General features: G+C 39.2%; 1 protein-coding gene across 4 annotated transcripts in view; it reads left to right on the plus strand.

Moving 5' to 3' along the window:
* Positions 1–23184, plus strand: part of akap6 (A-kinase anchoring protein 6) — a 168003-nt gene that overhangs the window by 92185 nt on the left and 52634 nt on the right. For all 4 annotated transcript variants that reach the window (XM_023352219.1, XM_023352217.1, XM_023352220.1 and 1 more), the window contains one exon: positions 11637–11757. In XM_023352219.1, the coding sequence (XP_023207987.1) occupies positions 11637–11757 (121 nt within the window). The remainder of the gene's footprint in view (positions 1–11636; positions 11758–23184) is intronic.

Consider the following 23184-nt stretch of genomic DNA (forward strand, 5'->3'; position numbering starts at 1 on the left):
TTGTCGGTGCCTGTCGCGGCGGCAACCCTCGAACCCGTTGGTGGACACCTTCGGTGAGGGATGCCGTCAGGCTGAAGAAGGATTGTGCAAGGAGGCCCCTGAGACAGTCCAGCACATAACAGCAGGGTGCAAGATACTGGCAGGGAAAGCGTACATGGAATGACATAACCAAGTTGCAGGCATTGTGTACAGAAACATCTGTGCAGAATATGGACTGGAAACCCAGAGATCAAAGTGGGAAACACCCCCAAAGGTGACGGAGAATGCCAGAGCTAAGATCCTGTGGGACTTCCAGATCCAGACAGACAAAATGGTAATGGCGAACCAACCAGACATTGTCGTAGTGGATAAACAACAGAGGAAAGCCGTTGTGGTAGATGTAGCAATACCAAGCGACTGCAACATCAGGAAAAAGAAGCACGAGAAACTAGAGAAATACCAGGGCCTCAGGGAGGAACTGGAGAGGGCCTGGAAGGTGAAGACCACAGTGGTGCCTGTGGTCATCAGGGCCCTCGGGGCAGTCACCCCCAAACTGGACCAATGGCTACAACAGATCCCAGGAACAACATCAGACATCTCAGTCCAGAAATGTGCAGTCCTTGGCACAGCCAAGATACTGCGCAGAACCCTCAAGCTCCCAGGCCTCTGGTAGAGGACCTGAGCTCAGAGGATAAGAACCACCCGCGGTGGGTGAGAAGGGAATTTAATTATATATATATATATATATATATATATATATATATATATATATATATATATATATATATATATATATATATATATATATATGAATAAACAGTGTTTTTACAAAGAACAAAAGGTTGATTTAATGCAGATATGTATTGTATCAATTCACTAACTGATCATCAGAGAGACAGAGTGTGACGGCTGCTTTTGAAGATATGTTTAAACAGTTTATGTCCAACATGTGTGGAGTCTGCAGATAGTTCAGTAGACTGTACCATAGACATGTACGCACCCTGATTGTCCATTACAGCTTGGAAGATGACTATGAATGGGACAGACTGAATAATAAACTTTTCGTTTTGAGTTGCTACAGGTAGTACAGTGTCTGCTGGGCCTTCTTCTGAACAATTAAATAAAGTGTTCATCTAAAAAGGTTGCTGCTCCTTCAGCAGACTCATTTAGACTGGTTGTTGGAGAGCTTGAATGTCCATAGCGAGGCTTTAATATCAACTTAAGGTCTACCTACTGGCCATCAGTGAGCAGTGCCCTGACTAACACTCTTGTCATAGTCATTTTACAGTATTCAGAATGTCAAATTGTAGTTTCATGTTTCCTCTGTTTTTAATGGACATTATCTGAATACTGTAATGGGAGACATTAAAATTTTTTATATGTTTAAAAAATAAGAAAAAATTAATTTACAAATATTTGCTTATGTCTATAATGAAAGAAGACAAATGATATCAGTAACATCATAAACATATAGTTGAATGCAGTCACCCAGTCACACACACGCATGCGCACGCCCACCCCCAGCCCCCCACACACACTCCAGGCATGTAATGCGGTATGTCCAGGCTGAGCTCGTCTTCGGTCACGCTGCCTGTTGGCCTTTTATCCTCCGACTCTGTGGAGCTTCCCTGGTGGTTATCATTCACTGGCAGGGCGACATGTACATGCACACATTAATATAAAAGGGAAATATGAGCCAAGTTCTGCGTATGCAAATAACAAATGAAGCTTAATTTGCCGCCTGTGAGTGTGAAGCATTATGTTTAGCATATGTTGTTTGCGTTGTCACAGGGACTCAGTTGGTGTGTGTGTTAGAATAAAACATCCAATTTTCATACAAAAGGATTGTTTTATGTTTTGACATAAAAAGCTGATGCAGAAAAAACAAACTACAAATACGAAGTTTCTTTTTCAGGTCAGATGACAAAGCAATAGGTTACTCTTAAGAAGAGAAAATAGTTGTTTTATAAAAATGCTTTCAGCATTAAGTGTGTTTTTGATTAAGAGATTTGTGCACAATTTGTGAAAAATAAATTTATTTGCATGACAGGATGAATGAATAAATAATGAATGTATGATGTTCCCTGAAAGTTTATTAATATCCTTGTGGACTGAATGTAATACCCATGAAGAGTATTCTACAAACTCTCATAAATCTGGCTGAATCATTCAGTGAAGGGCCATAGCTGCCAATATGACTCATTCAACCTTTCTATCTATGACTTTATGCTTACCTCCTGGACTTTCCCTTTCAGAACATGTTCCACTACTTTCTTATTCACCTCATTCTGCCCGTTTCCTTTCTATCTTTATGTTTTTCCATTTCTTCTTTTGTCCTCTTCCATTGTCCCTTTTTCCCTTTTACATTCCCTTATTTCTGTGTCCATTCTTTCCTTTTATTTATTCTCTCGATTTTCATTCATTTTCGCCTCTTTAAATTTTTATATTCAGTCAAATTCTTTCTGCTTTTCTTTCTCCTCTCCAATTTCTTCTCTATTGTTTGCCACTGTTTGTGTTTGTTGCTTCTGTCCTGTATATTCTTTTGCTCAAAGTTCTCATCTTCTACTTGTCTCTCTTTTCTGTTTTTCTTTATTTATATATATCAATCTGCTTTTTGATGATCCTGGGTTATCTGTTGGAGTCCACGTTCAAACAGATAGTGTTCCACATCCAGTATATATACACTGCTCAAAAAATAAAGGGAACACTCAAATAACACATCCTAGATCTGAATGAAAGAAATATTCTCATTGAATACTTTGTTCTGTACAAAGTTGAATGTGCTGACAACAAAATCACAAAAATCATCAATGGAAATCAAATTTATTAACCAATGGAGGCCTGGATTTGGAGCCATACACAAAATTAAAGTGAAATAACACTACACGCTGATCCAACTTTAATGTAATGTCCTTAAAACGAATTTGCCAATCCTGGTGTTCTCTGGCAATGCCAAGCGTCCTGCACGGTGTTGGGCTGTGAGCACAACCCCCATCTGTGGACGTTGGGCCCTCATACCATCCTCATGGAGTCGGTTTCTAACCGTTTGTGCAGACACATGCACATTTGTGGCCTGCTGGAGGTCATTTTGCAGGGCTCTGGCAGTGCTCCTCCTGTTCCTTCTTGCACAAAGGCGGAGGTAGCGGTCCTGCTGCTGGGTTGTTGCCCTCCTATGGCCTCCTCCACGTCTCCTGGTGTACTGGCCTGTCTCCTGCTAGCGCCTCCAGCCTCTGGACACTACGCTGACAGACACAGCAAACCTTCTTGCCACAGCTCGCATTGATGTGCCATCCTGGATGAACTGCACTACCTGAGCCACTTGTGTGGGTTGTGGAGTCCGTCTCATGCTACCACGAGTGTGAAAGCACCACCAACATTCAAAACTGACCAAAACATCAGCCAGACAGCATAGGTACTGAGAAGTGGTCTGTGGTCCCAACTGCAGAACCATTCCTTTATTGAGTGTGTCTTGCTAATTGCCAATAATTTCCACCTGTTGTCTATTCCATTTGCACAACAGCAGGTGAAATTGATTGTCAATCAGTGTTGCTTCCTAAGTGGACAGTTTGATTTCACAGAAGTTTGATTTACTTGGAGTTATATTGTGTTGTTTAAGTGTTCCCTTTATTTTTTTTGAGCAGTGTATATATATACAGTAGAGACCAAAAGTTTGGAAATACCTTCTAATTCAATGGATTTTCTTTTATTTCATGACTATTTATAAGGCAAGAGATCCCACTTATTAACCTGACAGGGCACACCTATGAAGTGAAAACCATTTCTGGTGACGACCTCTTGAAGCTCATCAAGAAAATGCAGAGTGTGTGCAAAGCAGTAATCACAGCAAAAGGTTGCTACTTTGAAGAAACTAGAATATAAGGGCTATTTTCAGTTGTTTTACACTTTTTTGTTTAGTGCATATTTCCACATGTGTTATTCATAGTTTTGATGCCTCCAGTGTGAATCTACAATGTCAATAGTCATGAAAATAAAGGAAACTCATTGAATTAAAAGGTGTGTCCAAACTTTTGGTCTGTACTGTATATACTGTATATATATACAGTATATCACATATATGTTATACAGTATATATACATATATAACCTGGGTTCCAACAGGTTACCCAGGATCATCAAAAATGATCTGCAAATCGATCTGCAAAAAGCAGAGATGTGATCCTAAGGCCACCAAATCGGATCCCCTCAACAGCTTGGCTGCACCTAGAAATTCTGTCCATGAAAGTGATGAACAGAATCGGTGACAAAGGGCAGCCCTGGCGGAGTCCAACTATCACCGGAAACGAGCCCGACTTTCTGCCGGCAATGCGGACCAGACTCTGATACCGGTCATACAGGGACCTGACAGCCCGTATCAAAGGGCCCGGTATCCCATACTCCCGGAGAACCCCCCACAGGGCTCCCCGAGGAACACGGTCGAACGCCTTCTCCAAGTCCACAAAACACATGTAGACTGGTTGGGCGAACTCCCATGCACCCTCCAGGACCCTGCTGAGGGTGTAGAGCTGGTCCAGTGTTCCACGACCAGGACGAAAATCACACTGCTCTTCCTGAATCCGAGGTTCGACTATCCGACGGACCCTTCTCTCCAGGACCCCTGAATAGACCTTGCCAGGGAGGCTTAAGAGTGTGACCCCTCTATAATTGGAGCACACCCTCCGGTCCCCCTTTTTGAACAGGGGGACCACCACCCCAGTCTGCCAATCCAGGGGAACTGTCCCCGATGTCCATGCGATATTGCAGAGTTGCGTCAACCAACACAACCCTACAACATCCAGAGCCTTAAGGAACTCCGGGCGGATCTCATCCACCCCCGGGGCCTTGCCACCGAGGAGCTTTTTAACCACCTTGGCGACCTCGTCCCCAGAGATTGGAGAGCCCAACCCGGAGTCCCCAGGCTCCGCTTCCTCAATGGAAGGCATGTTGGTGGGATTGAGGAGGTCTTCGAAGTACTCTGCCCACTGGCCCACAACGTCCCCAGTAGAGGTCAGCAGCACACCATCCCCACTATAAACAGTGTTGGTGCTGCACTGCTTCCCCCCGGGAAGCAGTGCAGATGCCGGATGGTGCTGATGAGATGCCGGATGGTGGACCAGAATCGCCTCGATGCCGTACGGAAGTCTTTCTCCATGGCCTCTCCAAACTCCTCCCACGCCCGAGTTTTTGCCTCAGCAACCACCCGAGCCGCATGCCGCTTCGCCCGCCGGTACCCATCAGCTGCTTCCGGAGTCCCACAGGCCAAAAAGGCCCGATAGGACTCCTTCTTCAGCCTGACGGCATCCCTCACCGAAGGTGTCCACCAACGGGTTCGAGGGTTGCCGCCTCGACAGGCACCGACAACCTTGCGGCCACAGCTCCGATCGGCCGCCTCGGCAATGGAGGCACGGAACATGGTCCACTCAGACTCCATGTCCCCCACCTCCCCCGGGACGTGTTCGAAGCTTTGCCGGAGATGGGAGTTAAAGCTCCATCTCACAGGGGATTCCACCAGACGTTTCCAGCAGACCCTCACAACTTGTTTGGGCCTGCCAGGTCTGACCGGCTTCCTCCCCCACCACCGGAGCCAACGCACCACCAGGTAGTTGTCAGTGGACAGCTCCGCACCTCTCTTCACCCAAGTGTCCAAGACATACGACCGCAGATCCGATGAAACGATGACAAAGTCGATCATCGAACTGCGGCCTAGGGTGTCCTGGTGCCAAGTGCACATATGGACACCCTTATGCTTGAACATGGTGTTCATTATGGACAATCCATGACGAGCACAGAAGTCCAGCAACAGAACACCGCTCGAGTTCAGGTCGGGCGGGCCGTTCCTCCCAACCACGCCCCTCCAGGTCTCACTGTCATTGCCCACGTGAGCGTTGAAGTCCCCCAGCAGAACAAGGGAGTCCCCAGGAGGAGCACTCTCCAGTACCCCCTCTAAGGACTCCAAAAAGGGTGGGTAATCTGAACTGTCGTCCGGCCCGTAAGCACAAACGACAGTCAGAACCCGTGCCCCCACCCGTAGGCGGAGGGAGGCTACCCTCTCGTTCACCTGGGTAAACCCCAACGTACAGACGCCGAGATGGGGAGCAACAAGTATGCTCACTCCTGCCCGACGTCTCTCACCTTGGGCAACTCCAGAGTGGAAGTATGTCCAGCCCCTCTCAAGGAGACTGGTTCCAGAACCAGAGCCATGCGTCTAGCCGGAACCTCTCGACCTCACGCACTAGTTCCGGCTCCTTCCCCACCAGAGAGGTGATATCCCATGTCCCAAGAGCCAGCTTCTGCAACCCGGGATCGGACTGCCAGGGTCCCCTCCCTTGGCCGCCACCCATCACACAGTGCACCCAACCCCTTTGGCCCCTCTCACGGGTGGTGGACCCATGGGAGGGGTGGCCCATGTTTCTTCTTCGGGCTGAGCCCGGCCGGGCTCCATGGGTAAAAGCCCGGCCACCAGGCGCTCGCCATCGTGCCCCCCCTCCAGGCCTGGCTCCAGAGTGGGGCCCCCTTGACCCACGTCCGGGCGAGGGAACACCAAGTCCAAGGTTTTCCTTCGTCATTGGGGTCTTCGGGCTGCACTTTGTCTGGTCCCTCACCTAGGACCTGTATGCCTTGGGTGACCCTACCAGGGGCATGAAGCCCCAGACAGCATAGCTCCTAGGATCATTGGGATACTCAAACCCCTCCACCACGATAAGGTGGCAGCCCAAGGAGGAGAATGTAAAGGAAAACCTCCCAGGTTTTCCTTTACATTTTCTGACTATCTTAAGTTGCACTTTTGTTTTAAAAAAATATATTTTCCTTTATTCTGTAACTCTGTTGTTCATAAAGGACACACTTTAAAGCACAACGTTTTGTAAAATACAATAAAGAAAATTACTTAAAATGCATTTTCAATATTTTAAAAACTCTGTGTGTCTGTTGTACATAAGTCTTAAGATATTTATACATTTCCAAGCCATATAGCAGATTTTATTGTAACTAGGGCTGATTGAGATTGTCATGGCAGACATGAATAATAGATTCCTAGAATTCAAATCTCCTCAGGTGACTGAATGTCAGAATAGCTCTCCATAGCACTCCTACACACTCCACCAGCACGGTATGACAGAAAAAGAAGCTGACACTTCAAACACTTTGTAACCATCCCAGCACCGAACGCAGTGCCACAGTGGCACCACGTCGCGCCTTCCTCTCAGATTTGTCTGTTTTTTCGTCTTCAACCCCATGAGATATCCTGTTTTACAAAGCATTTAGTTAACATTAGTGTGTGAACAAGACAAAAACGATGGAGAGGAAAGGAGGGGGAGTGGAAAACTGACAAATGACAAGAGAAAACAATCTGTGCAAGTGTTGTATCTGCTTTATCTTCCTGAGTCAGTAAAGGGCCGCTCTGCTCGCTGCATAATGAGAGACGCCGCCTCAAGGGAAGGAAGCAGTGCTTGCTTGCTGTGCTTCATCTTTTCTGTGTAGCTCTTATTTTATTAGGATGTAGAGAACATGAAATGTGTAAAGCTGCACGAAGGTGTTGGAGGAGCAGGCAGGGAGGACGTGGGAGGAGCAGGAGTTGGAGGAGAGGGAGGGAATGCAGTTCAATGTACCTGAGAGGAAAGGAAAAAAGGTAGAGTTTGGAGACAGAATGGAAGAGGAAGTTCAAACTTTCATAGAGCCGCTCCTCAAAATGTCAGTTTTACAGCTAACTTAAGCAAGCAAGATTTCTGTGATATGTATTCTAAAAAAAAAGAAATGTTTTTGTTTTAAGGAAAATCTGGAGAATCTTTTTTTTTGTCAAAGAACCATAAATATTTTAGAAAGAAATAACTTTTTAAGGACCTTAGGGGGTAGCAAGCTACATTAGCTTGCTATAAAGTTCCAGTCTACAAGAGTAACAGCGTCCAGTTATTATCATGTAATATTAGTGAGACATTGCTTTGCCAAAATGGATAATATATCTTTGATAATTAGAGAAATGGCACATGTGAAGTTCTTTGTTTTTCATGCTATGAGTTGCCCCTTTGATGAGGAGCTCTTTATTTTACATGGATATATATATACTTATTGTGGGATAATTGTTCTTTGTATTAACAGTATATCCCATAAAACATTGAAGACATTTCCAGCAGTATTTCTGACATCCACTTTCATTTCAAGATAAGGATTCTTACGTCTCCATTTCTCCCAAGATGAAAATTTCAAAGAGTGAAAGAGTGAATTGGTTTTTTAACATGGTTACTCTCTTCAATGTAGGCTCTGTGCTTTATTTGAATAAATAAAAAAACACACAAGATGCACATATATCCTTTAGTATGGTGTGTATCTTTGTGTATAATATAAATGACCATGGTTAACTGCCATGACCAAAATTGCCAAGGTCAGATTTATAAGCTGCTACTTATTCCACACTCTTTGAACACTGCGATTCAGCTAATATACAGCTTTTTACCAAAAGGTTTCAAAAGGCTGGCCTGCTGCGTGATGAACAGGAGCGCACGAGCTCTGGAACAAAATAAAAATGACATTGAGAGTGACAACAACAGTGTGTGTGAGGCTGAAGGTTTTTGGTGGTGATAGCAGACAGGTGGAAGATACCATCAATTACTTTTTCTAGTAGTCTACTGTTTTTTTTCCTTCTCTTACAATAGCCGTGTTGTAGGCACTGTTCAGAAAAAAAAAAAATACGGTACGTATTTGTGTTACCGAAATATATTACATTGAAAGTTAAAGAAACCTTTCTGTGTAAATATCTCATGTTACAACATGGAATATTTGGACACACATGGCTTACAGAGAAGAAAGGCTTAAATATGCAAACTTTGAAAGCTTGAAGTTAATCTGTTGCTGAAACTGTTTGGTGTACAATTGTTTCTTAAAGGAGCAGTATTGTGTAAAATGTAATCCTAATGTTATTCTCTCATCAAAATCTCATCAAAATCATACCTTTGAATGTTGCTTTACTTCTTTCATGCATGTTTGAGGAATACTTTAGTCTCCTATGGCAAACATTCTGGGTGCAAGAATTCTCACCAGGCACTGCCTTTTTCCACAAAGCTCCGTCTCGGAGCTTTAATGTTTCTTTAAATATGATGCTATAAATACATCAGCTTGTTCAGCCTACTAGAAATGTTTATGTCAATGTATCTAATGTTCTAATTGTCTAATAGGACAAACAAATTGTCTAATAGGACTGTGGAAAAAAAAAATCCAGGAAAGACCATTGAATATTTCCATCTAAAATAATCTGAAATTGTTGAATGCCCATTCATAAAGTTTCCATTACAATACCTACTAATTGTACATGATTATTTAAATAACTGCCATACTGACAGGACACAGTTGATTGTGTTTTTAAAAGTTGGACATGATAAATCACATAGAAACTTTAGTATTGCTAAGAGTGGAGCAAAATGAAGATTTTTATTTTTATTTTTCAGCAGTGTGACAGAGAAAGTAGCATTTTGATTTAAGTTCTCTCTTGTCTGTATTCACAACTAATTTAATGTTAGTAGTTTTAATTGTAATTAGTGTATTATATAACATTGTCCTTTGAGAAAATCCAGATTTTTAGATTTCTTTTAGAGCGATCAATAGATTTAGTTTTTTAATTCTCAGTTGACATTAGCTTTGTTGCCTTAGAATGTGTGTGTTTGTGTGTGTGTACGTGTGTACATTCGTTGTGATGAGGCTGTTTGTGACTTGATTGCTGAAGAAAGTGTCCCTTAGTGTGCAATTGTCTTAAATTGTGTGCATGCTTGCATGTGTGTGAGTGTGCATGTCGTCATGAAAATGCTTTAGGCCCGACAGATTGTCAAAGTGTCGGTTGTGGTGACAAGAGAACTCCAAACAATTTCACTGCTAATGTTGAGAAACGTGTTGGTGATCCCCGCTGAGACTGAAAAACAGAGAATATATAAATAATAAACACACACCTTAACAAAATGGCTGACAGTAATCTGTGTGTTTGAGCAATTGGCCCCTGTTCCAGGAGCATAAATATTAGATGTGATCCTGCGTCGAGGAGGATAGTGAAGGTGATGGAGGAGGAGGAAATGGAAACAGAAGCAGCTGCAGATGTGGGCAGGGAGGAGAAAAATGTTGGGAAGAAGATTACAGAGGTAAAATAGTGGAGAGAAAAACAGAAGAGGAAACATGAGATGGACTAGTGAAAGAAAATGTAGGCATGATACAGAAGGAGAAGGATTTTGGAGATGAAACAAGGATGAACTTGAAGAGAAAAACAACAGGGCTGCTCTTACGAAACGAAAGCCGAGAGAGAATAAGAGATGGAAAAATACTGAAATAAGAAATGGGATGAAAGCAGTAAAAAAAATAGAAGCGGCAAAATAAGTGAGGTATAAAGTAAATAATAATGGGGACAAAAAGAAAATAAACTGCAACATTTAAATTTATTTTTTGATCAGTTTCCATGACAAAATAATCAGACTTTCAATATGACAGATAGAAAACAGATTGGAATTACATTATGACATCTAATCAAAACAAACATTTATTAGTGGTAATTAATTTGAATGCCATGGCAGAAGCAAGTCATTTGCTTAAATCTTATGTTACTTTATACCCCCCCCCCCCTACACACACACACACACAAGAATATTATTGAACAGTTCATTTATTTAATTTGGCCAATTCACTGAGTGAAACATATTATATAGATTAATTACATACTGACAGGTATTTTCAAACCTTTGAGAAAATTGATCCATTGAAAAAACATATTTCTAAAAACCTAAAAATATCTTCATGTCAACCAACCACAACAGCACAGACCTGCTTTTACAAAATCGCTTTGCCACAAATTAATAAGATATAAATAAATGTATGTATAAAATTGCTTTTGAGAACAAGTTAATTTAATGATTTAGTGATTATGACTCTTTTCACCTGGATGCACTGACTTTGTTTAGGTTGAAGTTCAAACAGCAGAGGCATAAATACAAAGTCAGAGAACACACAGTCAATAGTAGAAACATAAAATTTTTTGGTAACACTGTATTTGATGGGTTGTGAATAAGACTGTCATGACACCGTCATAAACATGACATAACACCTGTCTTGGACATTAGTAAGTCTTAATGAATATTTATGACTGTCATAAAGTGTCATTCAGTAAATTATGACACTTTTAATACAAATATGACATTATTCAAAATGTCCTTATGTATGTATGATGTATGTATATATGTATGTATATATATATATATATATATATATATATATATATATATATATATATATATATATATATATATATATATATATATATACATATATATATATATATATATATATATACATATATATATATATTTATATTTATAAACATATACATATATATATATATTTATATTTATAAACATATACATATAAACATATTTATATGTTTATCTAGACTTTACATTTTTTCCATCATCAGCCTTTGTGTCATGGTTTGCAATGAGAATCGGTCAAAGATGTATGTCTGGATGTAGAAGGGTTAGGGGTCAGTGCCTTAACATCCCGGTACAGAGTTATGCTGCATAACATCCTACCTGTTGTTTGGATGAAGCCACTTAGTCGGGCAAATAAAAGTCAACCAATAATTTCAAAAGTTTTAATCACAGCAAACAAACTCATGAACCTGTTTCTTTCTATTATTAGTTTGCAGGAGTTTGAAGCAGAGTACCAGGAACTGTGGGAGTGGCTGATGGACATGGATGCTATGGTAACCGACAGCCACCAGTTGATGATGTCAGAAGAGCAGAGACATCACCTCTTCAAAGTAAGATGGACTGCTTTGTGAGTCTCTTAGACGGAAAATGTTCTTTTCCAGCACAAGTTCTTTGACTTCACAAGTAGTCAGGGACTGTTTCTGTCACTGGCTACCAGTGACAGTAAGAGTCAATGAACTATGTATGTATCTATGTAGCACATTTCTGGTTATATCAATCACTCTACGCACTTCTACACTAGAGCCACATTTATACATCAGTATACAGATTGTTAGTCAGCCTTAGCTAAAACTAAACCCAAACTTTCTGTTTCCAAGACAACTACTATTACCACTGAGCTCTCAACATGATAATGATGCATAAGAAACTCTAACGTTGAGTCTGTTATGGGACTAAAGCTTCCTCATGTCCCAGGGATTCTAATGATTGCATATCATTGGGAACTGTCCAAGCTGGTTACTCAACCTTGTAAATGTGTGATTTATTTGCAATGTGAACACGGAGTGGAATTGGTCTCCTCTGCTCTGACTATTGGCAACATTATGCTGTAGGACAGACGACTACCAGACTGACTGCAGTGCTTGATGAGTGACAGGAAGTGCTCACAGCAGCTCTTGCTACTTACTCAGGACAGAGCGGGGCTTCAGCTGAGCTGTATACAAGCCTCTAACAACACAGAAAAAGAGAGTCCAGATCAGACAATACACACCAGAGTGAACACTAGATTTGTCACTTTCTGGTTTTTTAATCAAAAGTCACTAAAGGTGTATGGAAAGTCATTAATTACAGTGACAACGTTTATAAGTAAGCAAGAGTGAGTGTTCCTTTCGAAACCAACCATTCAAAATATTTCATTGCTGTTGGTGTCACTCGTCAATTATTGCGTATAAGGCAAGTTGAAGACCTGAAGGCTTCAGAGTAAAGTACATTGAAAAGAACCAAAATAATTTCAATTTGTCTATCAGCTATTGAGAGGGATCATTGAATGCTGATCAGATGAGTTACAGTTGTTGACCAAAATTCTGCTGATTTGTAACAGACAGTCAGAATTGACTGAACAAATTATTATAGACACATGTTAAGGTTCATCCCTCTCTGCCAAAAAGATTTGGCCCTGTCTTTTCACTTCTTATTTAAGGTAATCATAAAAAAATGTAAATTGCTAATATCTTGACTGTCTATAGCATGAATGCAGTATCAATATACTATATATTTCATTGTCACTACAAAGGTGCATCAGTTAAGCATCACTTACCTGCACAACAAATTAGCCAAAAGTGAAATCAAATGGAAGGAAAAAATAGGATAAAAAAGCTGATTTACACATTTTAACAATTATTGCACATGATTACTATTAGTGCACATATGCCGATATTTAGATGGCGATCTCAATATTGCAATATCATATTGTTCAAAGATATTGATTTGTTTATTATTTTGCATAGAATGTGTTTTTTGAACACTGTGTGCAGGTTTGGACTGTCAGTGTCTTGAGAAAGCTGCATTTTTTTCACGTTCATGGCTTTTGTGATACTAGAGTTCCTCTGGGGTCGGGTTAGGGTTAAAGCTTTAATCTCTGAGGTTGTGCTGCTGTAGAACCCACACACATGACTAAGTATGTTCTGGATGGAGCACTGGTTGAAGGCTAAGAGCTTGGTTTCTAGTGGATGATTTTTTCTGAGAACCTTCAGGAAACAAGATTTTTGCTCTGGATTTGAATTACAGCTGACTGACAAATAATATTGTAATTGGAAAACTCTAACCCTCCTTTAAAAACTGCAACCTTTAGGTCTGCGATCTTGTAAAGTGAATAAAAGCAATCCATTTCTAAAACAGAAAGCAAGGATAGTCTAAACACTGATTAGAAAGGATCAAGTGAACATATTACCACAAAGCAAATTATTTTACCTAACGATGGAAAATACAAACTGAACCAGAGAGCCCAGATCAAACAATACACACCAGATAGATATGAGTGAACATTAAAATATTCACAAACCATCAGCTACTCTAGATATACCACCCTCCTCTTTCTGACTTGTAGTCATAGGAGCTACTGTGACTACAAGCCCAATCTGATAACCCCTTGAATTAGATGTTTGCAGTCATTTGTCATTAAAGGCCATAACAGAACAAGTCAATGATCCAAATATTTGCGGGATCATGTTACATGAAATATCAGGGGGTTTCCATATGCACTGGCTCGAGGGAATGAAGATGTCTTCCATTTGAACCAGAACATAGCTGTGAAGAATCATAACTTTGTGTTGTTTTCAACGATTTCTTTATTTTTTTATTTGTTCTGCCTTACTTTGTGTGTTTCTCTGTGGGGGTGGGGGTGGGTGTGCGTGTGTTTGTCCATGCGCATGCTCGCCTGTGTGTGTGCACACAACAGCATGATTTATTTATTTGCTTGATGAGAGTCACCTGGCCTGCGAATTATTGATAAGTGTAAAGATGAACTTAATTTCTCCATAGGAGTCACACTTAAATATTCATCTCCTAATGAATATTCATGGAAGCGATGATGCATGCATGAATTTTAGATGATTCCAGAGTCAGTGGGCATTGTCTTCTCCTTTTTCACTTTCTCTCTCTCATTTTTTTGATGTGTCAACTCTTCTGCTGAATTATTGATGTTAATCTCAACAGTATTTCTTCGCCTAGTCCAAGGTCGCTTTGGTATACTCTTTCTTGCCCTCTTCACCACTGCGACTTGCAGAGACAGGTTTGCAGACAGGTCTACCCTGCATGCTGCTCACATATGGATTTTTTTATACCTTCATGGTGGAAAAGGCCTGTGGACAGAGATGTCATGTTTTTTGTTTCCCACACTTTATCTGAATCCGTCTGTCAGTCCATTGTGTATCTGTATATAGCACATCTCTGTTCATAAGAATCTAACAAGCTAAATGAATTTAGTGGAACTTACCACAGTGTCTTAGTCTCGGGTATTCAATTGTCCCGAATTTGATTGGCATTTTCTGTCATCTCCTAAATTCTTGTCTTTTCAAAATTTTAAAGGGTAAAATTTTGTTGTGTGTCTTCCAGAATAATAGATAACATTACTTTGCAGTATTATTATCTAATATTTTCTCTCTCCACAACAGATTGGTGAATACTTTCTTAAATGGCCAACCTAAAGCATTGAATCTGCTTTTCTGTGTAACTTTCAGTGAAAATTAAAACATAATTTGTGTGCTTCAAGACCTGTACACTAGATTTATATTTAAATCTACAGGACAGACCTGTAGATTTATCAAAATGCATAATCAAGTTATGCCAGCAGGTGACCCTACCATAAGAATAAAATACAATACATACAAAAATAAATTAATTTAATTCTTATAAAATGTACTATGTAATATCTACCATTCCTCTTGTAATGATGGGACTAACTCACATTCTCATATTGTAAAATTGCCCCTTATGTATTTCCCATTAACTCAGATGAAACAAATAATAGATAAGCTCTACATTACATTGTCAACAGGTTAATATGAACCCATTCCAGTGCTAAGTAGATCCATAAAACAAGTCAACGCGAGGATATGGCACAACATTTTTCAGTTGAGCAAGAAACAAAACTGAAGTAATTCTTCTCTCCTTTTATTATTTTCTCCACTTGGAAAAGGCAAGTTTTATGATCCACTTCTGTCCTCTTATTTATACTGTTCAAATGCTTATTTTTCCTTTCCGTATTAATGATAGGTCTTAGAATACACTATATTGCCAGAAGTATTGGCTCACCTGCTTTGACTCACATATGAGCTTATGTACCATCCCATTGATAACCCATATGGTTCAATATGACTTTGGTCCATCCTTAGCAGCTAGAACAGCTTCAACTTATCCATAACATTACCAAATGTAGAAGTGCAATTCATCACTCCAGAGAAAATGCCTCCACTGCTCTAGAGTCCAGTGGCGGTGGCTTTACACCACTGCATCCCACGCTTTGCATTGCTCTTGGTGATGTTTGGCTTGGATGCAACTGGTTACCATGGAAGCCCATTCCATGAAGCTCTCTGCGCACTGTTCTTGGGCTAATCTGAAGGCCACATGAAGTTTGTAGGTCAGTAGTGACTGACTCTGCAGAAAGTTGGTGACCTCTTCAATTATGTGCTTCAGCATCCGCTGACCCCACTCCGTCGGTTTATGTGGACTACTACTTGGTGGCTGAGTTACTGTCGTTCCCAAATACTTAAATTTTCTTAGAATTTAAGTTGACTGTGGAATATTTAGGAGCGAGGAAATTTTGCACAGGTGGGATCCTATCACAGTTCCACACTGGAATTCACTGCTCCTGAGAGCGAAGCATTCTTCTTTGTAAAAACAATCTGCATGCCTAGGTGATTCATTTATACACATACATATACAGTATATGCATGTGTGTATATATCCAAACAGTGGTTTGGATTTGGGGAGATTGAAGGTCTTGCACTAAATGTAGCAAAGCAAGGCGAGCAAAATGATCCAAAATGCCAACATGCACTGACTGCTGCAAGGAAGACACTGGAAGATGCAATTTAATATTTTGTAGATTTGTTCTAAAGAAGTATATATATATATATATATATATATATATATATATATATATATATATATATATATATATATATATATATATATATATATATATATATATATATATATATATATATATATAATATACGTGTATATATATGTTTATGTATATATACATGTATATATACAGCAGCTCTAGCCCATGTCCCTCCTGACCCGTCCTCTCCTACGTGAAATTAAAGCTGCAGTATGTTACTTAAAAATTTTATTTTATTTTTTTTACATATTTGTTAAAACTGCCATTATATTGTGACAGTATGGCATGAGAGATAATCTGTGAAAAATCTATTTCCTCTGCCTTCATCCAGTGCTATCTAGGAACGACCAATCAGTGGCAGGAGAGTTTTAGTGCTGTCAATCACAATCTCATGTGACTGCTCATCCCTATGCTGTAGCTAGCGCAGCCTGTTGTGAATACTCAGTCTGGTTAGCATAGCTACCAATGACAGCAGATAAACGGTTTTCCTGTAATAAGTTGTTTTTCCACCATTAGAACATTTAGCAGTGAGTGAATGAGGTTGATTAACAGTGCTAAGACCCTCCTACAGGTTCTGATTGATTGTTTTGGCCCGAACACTGCATTACTTCAGCCAGTAATAGTAGTTCAGGGAGCAGGTGGAGGAGATTGATTGTTTTCACAGATTATCTGTCTCATAACAAATTGGCATGACATGGTGACAGTTTTAACAAAAACATATTTTTTATTAAAGTTATATACTGCAGCTTGAATAAAATGCAACTACATACGTAGCATTTGTTTAGTAGTCCGCATTGCTTTATGTATATTTTGCACGTTGCCTATGACTGTTGCTTGTGGGAGAGACATTTCAGTAAGAGAAAAAAAGTATGCAACCTACTTGCATACTGTTTGTGAACTGTTGTATGTAAAATTCATGAGCATTAAATATTGTCCTAGTATCAGTATTCTACCAAAGAAAGCAATTGTGATGCTTTTTGTAGGTAAAATAGACTCAACAAATTGTAACAGCAGCTGCGTGGGGGGCAATCTAATTTTTTGTCATGGGGCAGAAAGATTCCTTGCGCCCCACCTGCCTGTGGCCATGGAAGTGATTGGAACACCTGACTCCGATAACTTTAATGGGTGAGCAAATACTTTTGACAGTGTAGTGTGTTTCCACCTGAGTCTTTCTTACATCATAACGACATTTGACAGTGTTTTGTTACGACTACATGGTAACATGGACATATGCTAACATGGACTGTTATTTTGTACAGATTGGGCTAGAGATCTGTGGCTCATGCTATCTGCTAATGCTAATATTTCTTGATTGTTAAGTTGAATAAATGCAGATCACCTAGAAATGCAGATCTGGCGTTTTCTCAGTTGTCTGATCACTCCAAATCACATATTACACAGAAATCCACCAATCACAGCAAACCACTAACAACTCCCGCTACTGCATGTGTTGAAGGGAAACATTTTCAGTTTGCCTGTTTTGAGTGCCATGTTAAAAAAAAAAACCTCCAACCTTCCTGTGTTTTCATTCAGTTGCATTTTGTTTTTTCACTCTGTGTGACTGTTAAAGAACCTTGCAGTGATTCCCTTGAACACAGAACTCAGCCTTGTAACCATAGTAATGCCAGGGCCAAACAAAAGTTGTTCTTTTCCCAAAATGTTTCTGCAAGTGTGTGTGTGTATGTGATGTGTGTGTTTGTATGTGTGTGAATTGAAACTGAGAAGAGTAAGATATGTGCCTATGTGTGTATGTGTGAGGGGTTTGTGTCCTCCGGAAAGGGAAAGCTTGGCTGACAGTTGTTGTGCGAACAGCCTTGGCAGGCTGAGACTCTACTGTTTATTGTGATGTTGTAGATGGATTCACTTATCAACCTTGGATAGGAGGGACAATAGCGGCTGAGGAGTGTTTGTATGTTCTTTGATTCCGATGTGTGTAGTGATGCATGCAACCACTAAGATAATACATTTGGATCATATAAATTAAAATAATAAATGTTTTTTTTTTGTTGTTTTTGTTTTTCTTGTTATATTATAAAAAAAAGGGAGTAAAACGTCTATCTGCACCAAGTAGTCTAAAAGTAACTGCAGGAAAATTCATCTGTTGTTTTGCACTCATTCAAGATTTGGTCTTAGCAGAAAAAGGTCCAATATAAAAACTAAGACATTACTCTGTGAAACTCTACAGTTCATTCTGTAAGATTTTTAAGGTCAGATAAGTTTTGGGTCTGCACAGTGGCCCCTTACCAGTATGAAACTAAAAAAGTTACCAGTAAATAGTACAAAATACACTGCTCACAAACATAAAGGGAACACTCAAATAACACATCCTAGATCTGAATGAAAGAAATATTCTCATTGAATACTTTGTTCTGTACAAAGTTCCATTTGCACAACAGCAGGTGAAATTGATTGTCAATCAGTGTTGCTTCCTAAGTGGACAGTTTGATTTCACAGAAGTTTGATGTACTTGGAGTTATATTGTGTTGTTTAAGTGTTCCCTTTATTTTTTGAGCAGTATATTTTAAAAGACATTTATCACCCTGGGCATTTTCTGCTTAAACTGATGCCGGTGGGAAGATGGCAGAAAGGAATGAATATTAGGAGCAACAGAATCAAATAAAGTTTCTTCCCCACAGCAATAAATAGACAATACATGGACATTATCATGCATTCTTAGACACCTTATATAATGTGACAAGGAATCTACGAAGAAAAAACAAATGAATGTAAACAGACATCTACTGTACTTACTAATCAGCTGACTAATGCGTAAACGGGAAAGTTTACTTTCCAGCACATTTGACTGACCCTTATTCATAATTTGCATGCTGCTTTTATAAAATAAAATTTCTATGGTATGTTGATGTACATCGTTGTAACTCTGACAGTCATGCAGTCTGACTTTGTTTGACTGCATGTTAAAAAACTTTAAAAGTGAAAAGGTGTAAGGATAATACATGGTTCCCTGTGGACAAATCAGAAAATTCCATTTAAGATTTAATTTGACGTTATTTCTTTGCATTAAGTCATCACAGATAGAGCTCCACTCCTTCTTGCTTCCCTCCCTCTCCTGCTCTTTCTCTGTCGCTATCCCTGCGGCGAGTTCCAGTAGAGTCCAACTAATTACAGTGGCTATCAGGAGAGTGTATATGTGAATGTGTGTGTGCATCCCTGCCGCTAAATTCTCATTTCAAATAGCCCATGGTGCTCTGATGGAGCACTGAACCACTGGTACACACACACTCACGCAGTTTCCCACTCATACACACACCTGCTCATTAACTAGGTTCCAAAACCAATCACAGCGAGTGTGACAGAGGAGCTCTGTCTGAAGTCATACTTACAAGCAGTGTGTGTTTTACTGGCTGTCTGGTTATCTCTGGTTTACCAAATGAAGAAACACTAAATAAATTAGCACACACTGGTGTACTGAAACTACTTCCTTTGAAAAAAGGCATTTAATATTTAAACACAATTATTTTTTACTACTGGAAACTTTCTATTCATACATTACGCACACAACATTCATTGTAAAATCAAATAAATATGGGAAGCAAGGCCAAAGTTGCTTTACATAAACTCATCCGTTTTATGTCGATGTCTTAAAAAAAATAAAAAAATAAAAAAATCACATCTACCTTTCAAAATACAGTGGAGTCCCTCCTATTTATGATCCAATATTTACAGTTCATTTCTTAAATACAAATTATTCACAGAAAATCTGCCTATTTGTCTATAGTTTTAATACAACATATAGTACAGACCAAAAGTTTGGACACACCTTCTAATTCAATGGGTTTTCTCTATTTTCATGACTATTTATAAGGCAAGAAATCCCACTTATTAACCTGACAGGGCACACCTGTGAAGTGAAAACCATTTCAGGTGACGACCTCTTGAAGCTCATCAAGAAAATGCAGAGTGTGTGCAAAGCAGTAATCACAGCAAACGGTTGCTACTTTGAAGAAACTAGAATATAAGGGCTATTTTCAGTTGTTTTACACTTTTTTGTTTAGTGCATATTTCCACATTGTTATTCATAGTTTTGATGCCTTCAGTGTGAATCTACAATGTCAATAGTCATGAAAATAAAGGAAAGTCATTGAATTAAAAGCTGTGTCCAAACTTTTGGTCTGTACTGTATATCTAAAATATGAAACAAAAAACAAACAGAAAATAAGGCTTACGAACAGAAATAATCTACATAATGTTTCACTTAGTGAACTGTGCTACTGAAATACATTACCTTTTCAATAGTTTCTAATGTATTGAATATGAGGCTTTTGGACATTTTGAATATTCATAAAAAGAGAAAATAGACCAAGCCGACATCAAAATGAAACACCATTTAGAGGACTGCACCCATCTGCTCTGTTTTTCTATAGAATTAAAAATAAGAAAATTATTGTTACTAAAGACAAGAGAATGGAAGACAACAGGAATTTCTTTGTTTCAGTAAGTATCTTCTCATCGCAGTGGACAGAAGTCACATTTGGGTACCCCAAGGATCAATCCTGGAATCCCTCCTATTTATATCTACATGTTCCCACCAGCTCAGGTTAAGAAGAAATAAGATTAGATAACATAACTATGCAGATGATACACAGCTCTACATTATGATGTCACCAAGTGACTCTGAACAGATGCTTAGAACAGATAAAAGTGTGGATGTGCCATAACTTTCTCCAGCTGAACAGAAACAAAACTGAAGTTAATATCTTTGGACCTAAAAGTCTATAGTCAGCACATAGCCTCAGTTACTACAGCTAGAAATTAGTGAAAGCTAGAAACATGTGTCTCTGAATAACCTTCAGAGACACATGAAGATGATTACAAAGTTGGCCTTCTTAGACTTAGACTTAGACTTGTACTTTATTGATCCCTTGGGAAGACTCCCTCAGGAAATTGAAGTTACCAGCAGCTCCCAGGCACACAGTAAGCAAAAGTGCAAAAGAATACAAAATACAAATTAAATACTAAGGTACACACCAAATGTGAGTAACCAAAACCTTAAATTATGCAAGAAAAACCTTAAATTATGCAAGAAACAAGAATATAGAATATAAGTAAATATAAATACAACACAAAAAAATATAAGAATTTGGCGGATAGATTGACCAGTGATATCGTATTGCACTATGTGGTTTGACCTGATAAGTATGGAGAAAAATCTATCACCTAAAGAATATTTTCAGGATTATAGCTAGAAGAAGAAGAAGAATTACTTTATTCATCCCAGCAGGGAAATTATTTCGCAGTTACAGCAAGAATTTTTTATACACAGATTAACACACACACGACGGGAGCTGTGTCTGCAACACACACACGACGGGAGCTGTGTCTTTTTTGAAGGAGGACATGCGGCAAAGGTTGTCGGGACCAGGAGTCGAACCCGCGACGTCCAAGGCCTCCAAATGTGGGGCGTGCTAACCCCCTGCACCACCACAGCACGCCCACAATAGAGATTACCCACAATAGAGATTTTACATGCCTGCTTAAAAAATATCAATCAGCTACAGCTGATCCAGAACGCTGCTGCTGTTGTTCTCACTAAAAACAGGAAAATACAGCACATCATTCTCTTCTACAGTCCTCCCACTGGCTCCCTGTAGCTCAGAGAATAGACTGTAAAATACTGTTGTTAGTTCAGAAATCACTCAGCAGCTTAATGCCACAATGCATTAAAGATCTGTTGTTGTTGTTGTTGTATCAACCTTGCAGACCTCTCAGGTCCAAACATGGAGAAGCAACATTCAGCTTTTATGCACCACAAATCTGGAACAAACTAACAAAAAAACTCCAAAACAGCCAAAACACTGAGTTCCTTTAAATCTAGACTAAAACCCCATCTGGTTAGAGTTACTTTTGATTAGTAGTAGGAGGAAAATTGATCAACATATTTTATGTGTATTTTCATAATGATTTTGATGATGGAATTTGACAAGATGTAATAAATGTTATTTGTCTCATAATTGATAAATATGATGTTTTTATGATGCACTTTGAACTGCCTGGTTGCTGAAATGAACTTGACTTTATTTTTTTCACTAACTCTTTCAAGCAGCCTGATGATACCTCAAAGAGAGAGACGGGGGGGATAAGTAAAGTTTAGTATTAACCTGTGAGAGTGAGACAGAGAGAGAGACTGGAAAAGAAAGAGGGTTGAGGGAAAATCTTTAATTAGAGACAGATGACTTTGCCACGCCTCAGAAGGTTGGAATTACACTCTAGGCTATGAGGCGAGGCTAATTTCACATGTAATTGTTGCCACGATCCTTGCTGTGTTAGTAATGCTCTCACCCTCCTTCTGCTAAGAGCTAAGGAAAATAAAATGCAAACGAAAGACGAAACGAGCAAAAGGAATTTGTTTGAAGATAGGAAAGAATTTTGATACTTCCAGTGAGTAAAAGGAAATGTACATAATAAAATACACAAATATGAAGTAGTTAAATAAAGAAAACATAAAAATAAGAAAAAGGACAAACAGCTTAATAAAACTCAGTCGTGTCAGGAATAAGTAAAAAGAAGAAGAAAAAACAGCTAAATAAATGTCAGTGAACAGGAGAAAAATGTGGAAAAATAGAAAATCAAAAAACAAAATTTCAACGTCTCTTTCTAAAGATTATCTTTACACAAATTTTATAGTAAAAAAGTGGTTAAAAATAGTAATAATAGCCCAACATCACTAATCACTAATCAATCACTGTTTAGATTAGAAATTGTCTAGCAATTTCTTTTTTCTTCTTCTAGCAAATGTGCTGAGAAGGTTACATTTCGTCAGAGATCATCTAGACTGATAAAAGCAAGATTGTTCCTTTTGTAAATGGGTCAGATGTAACATTAAGCTTATTAGAAATGCAAACAGGGATTTATGTTCCAAGAAAATATAATATAAACATATAAAACATGTTGG

The sequence above is a fragment of the Xiphophorus maculatus genome, chromosome 19, assembly GCF_002775205.1.
Source record: "Xiphophorus maculatus strain JP 163 A chromosome 19, X_maculatus-5.0-male, whole genome shotgun sequence".
NCBI classification, from domain to species: Eukaryota; Metazoa; Chordata; class Actinopteri; order Cyprinodontiformes; family Poeciliidae; genus Xiphophorus; species Xiphophorus maculatus.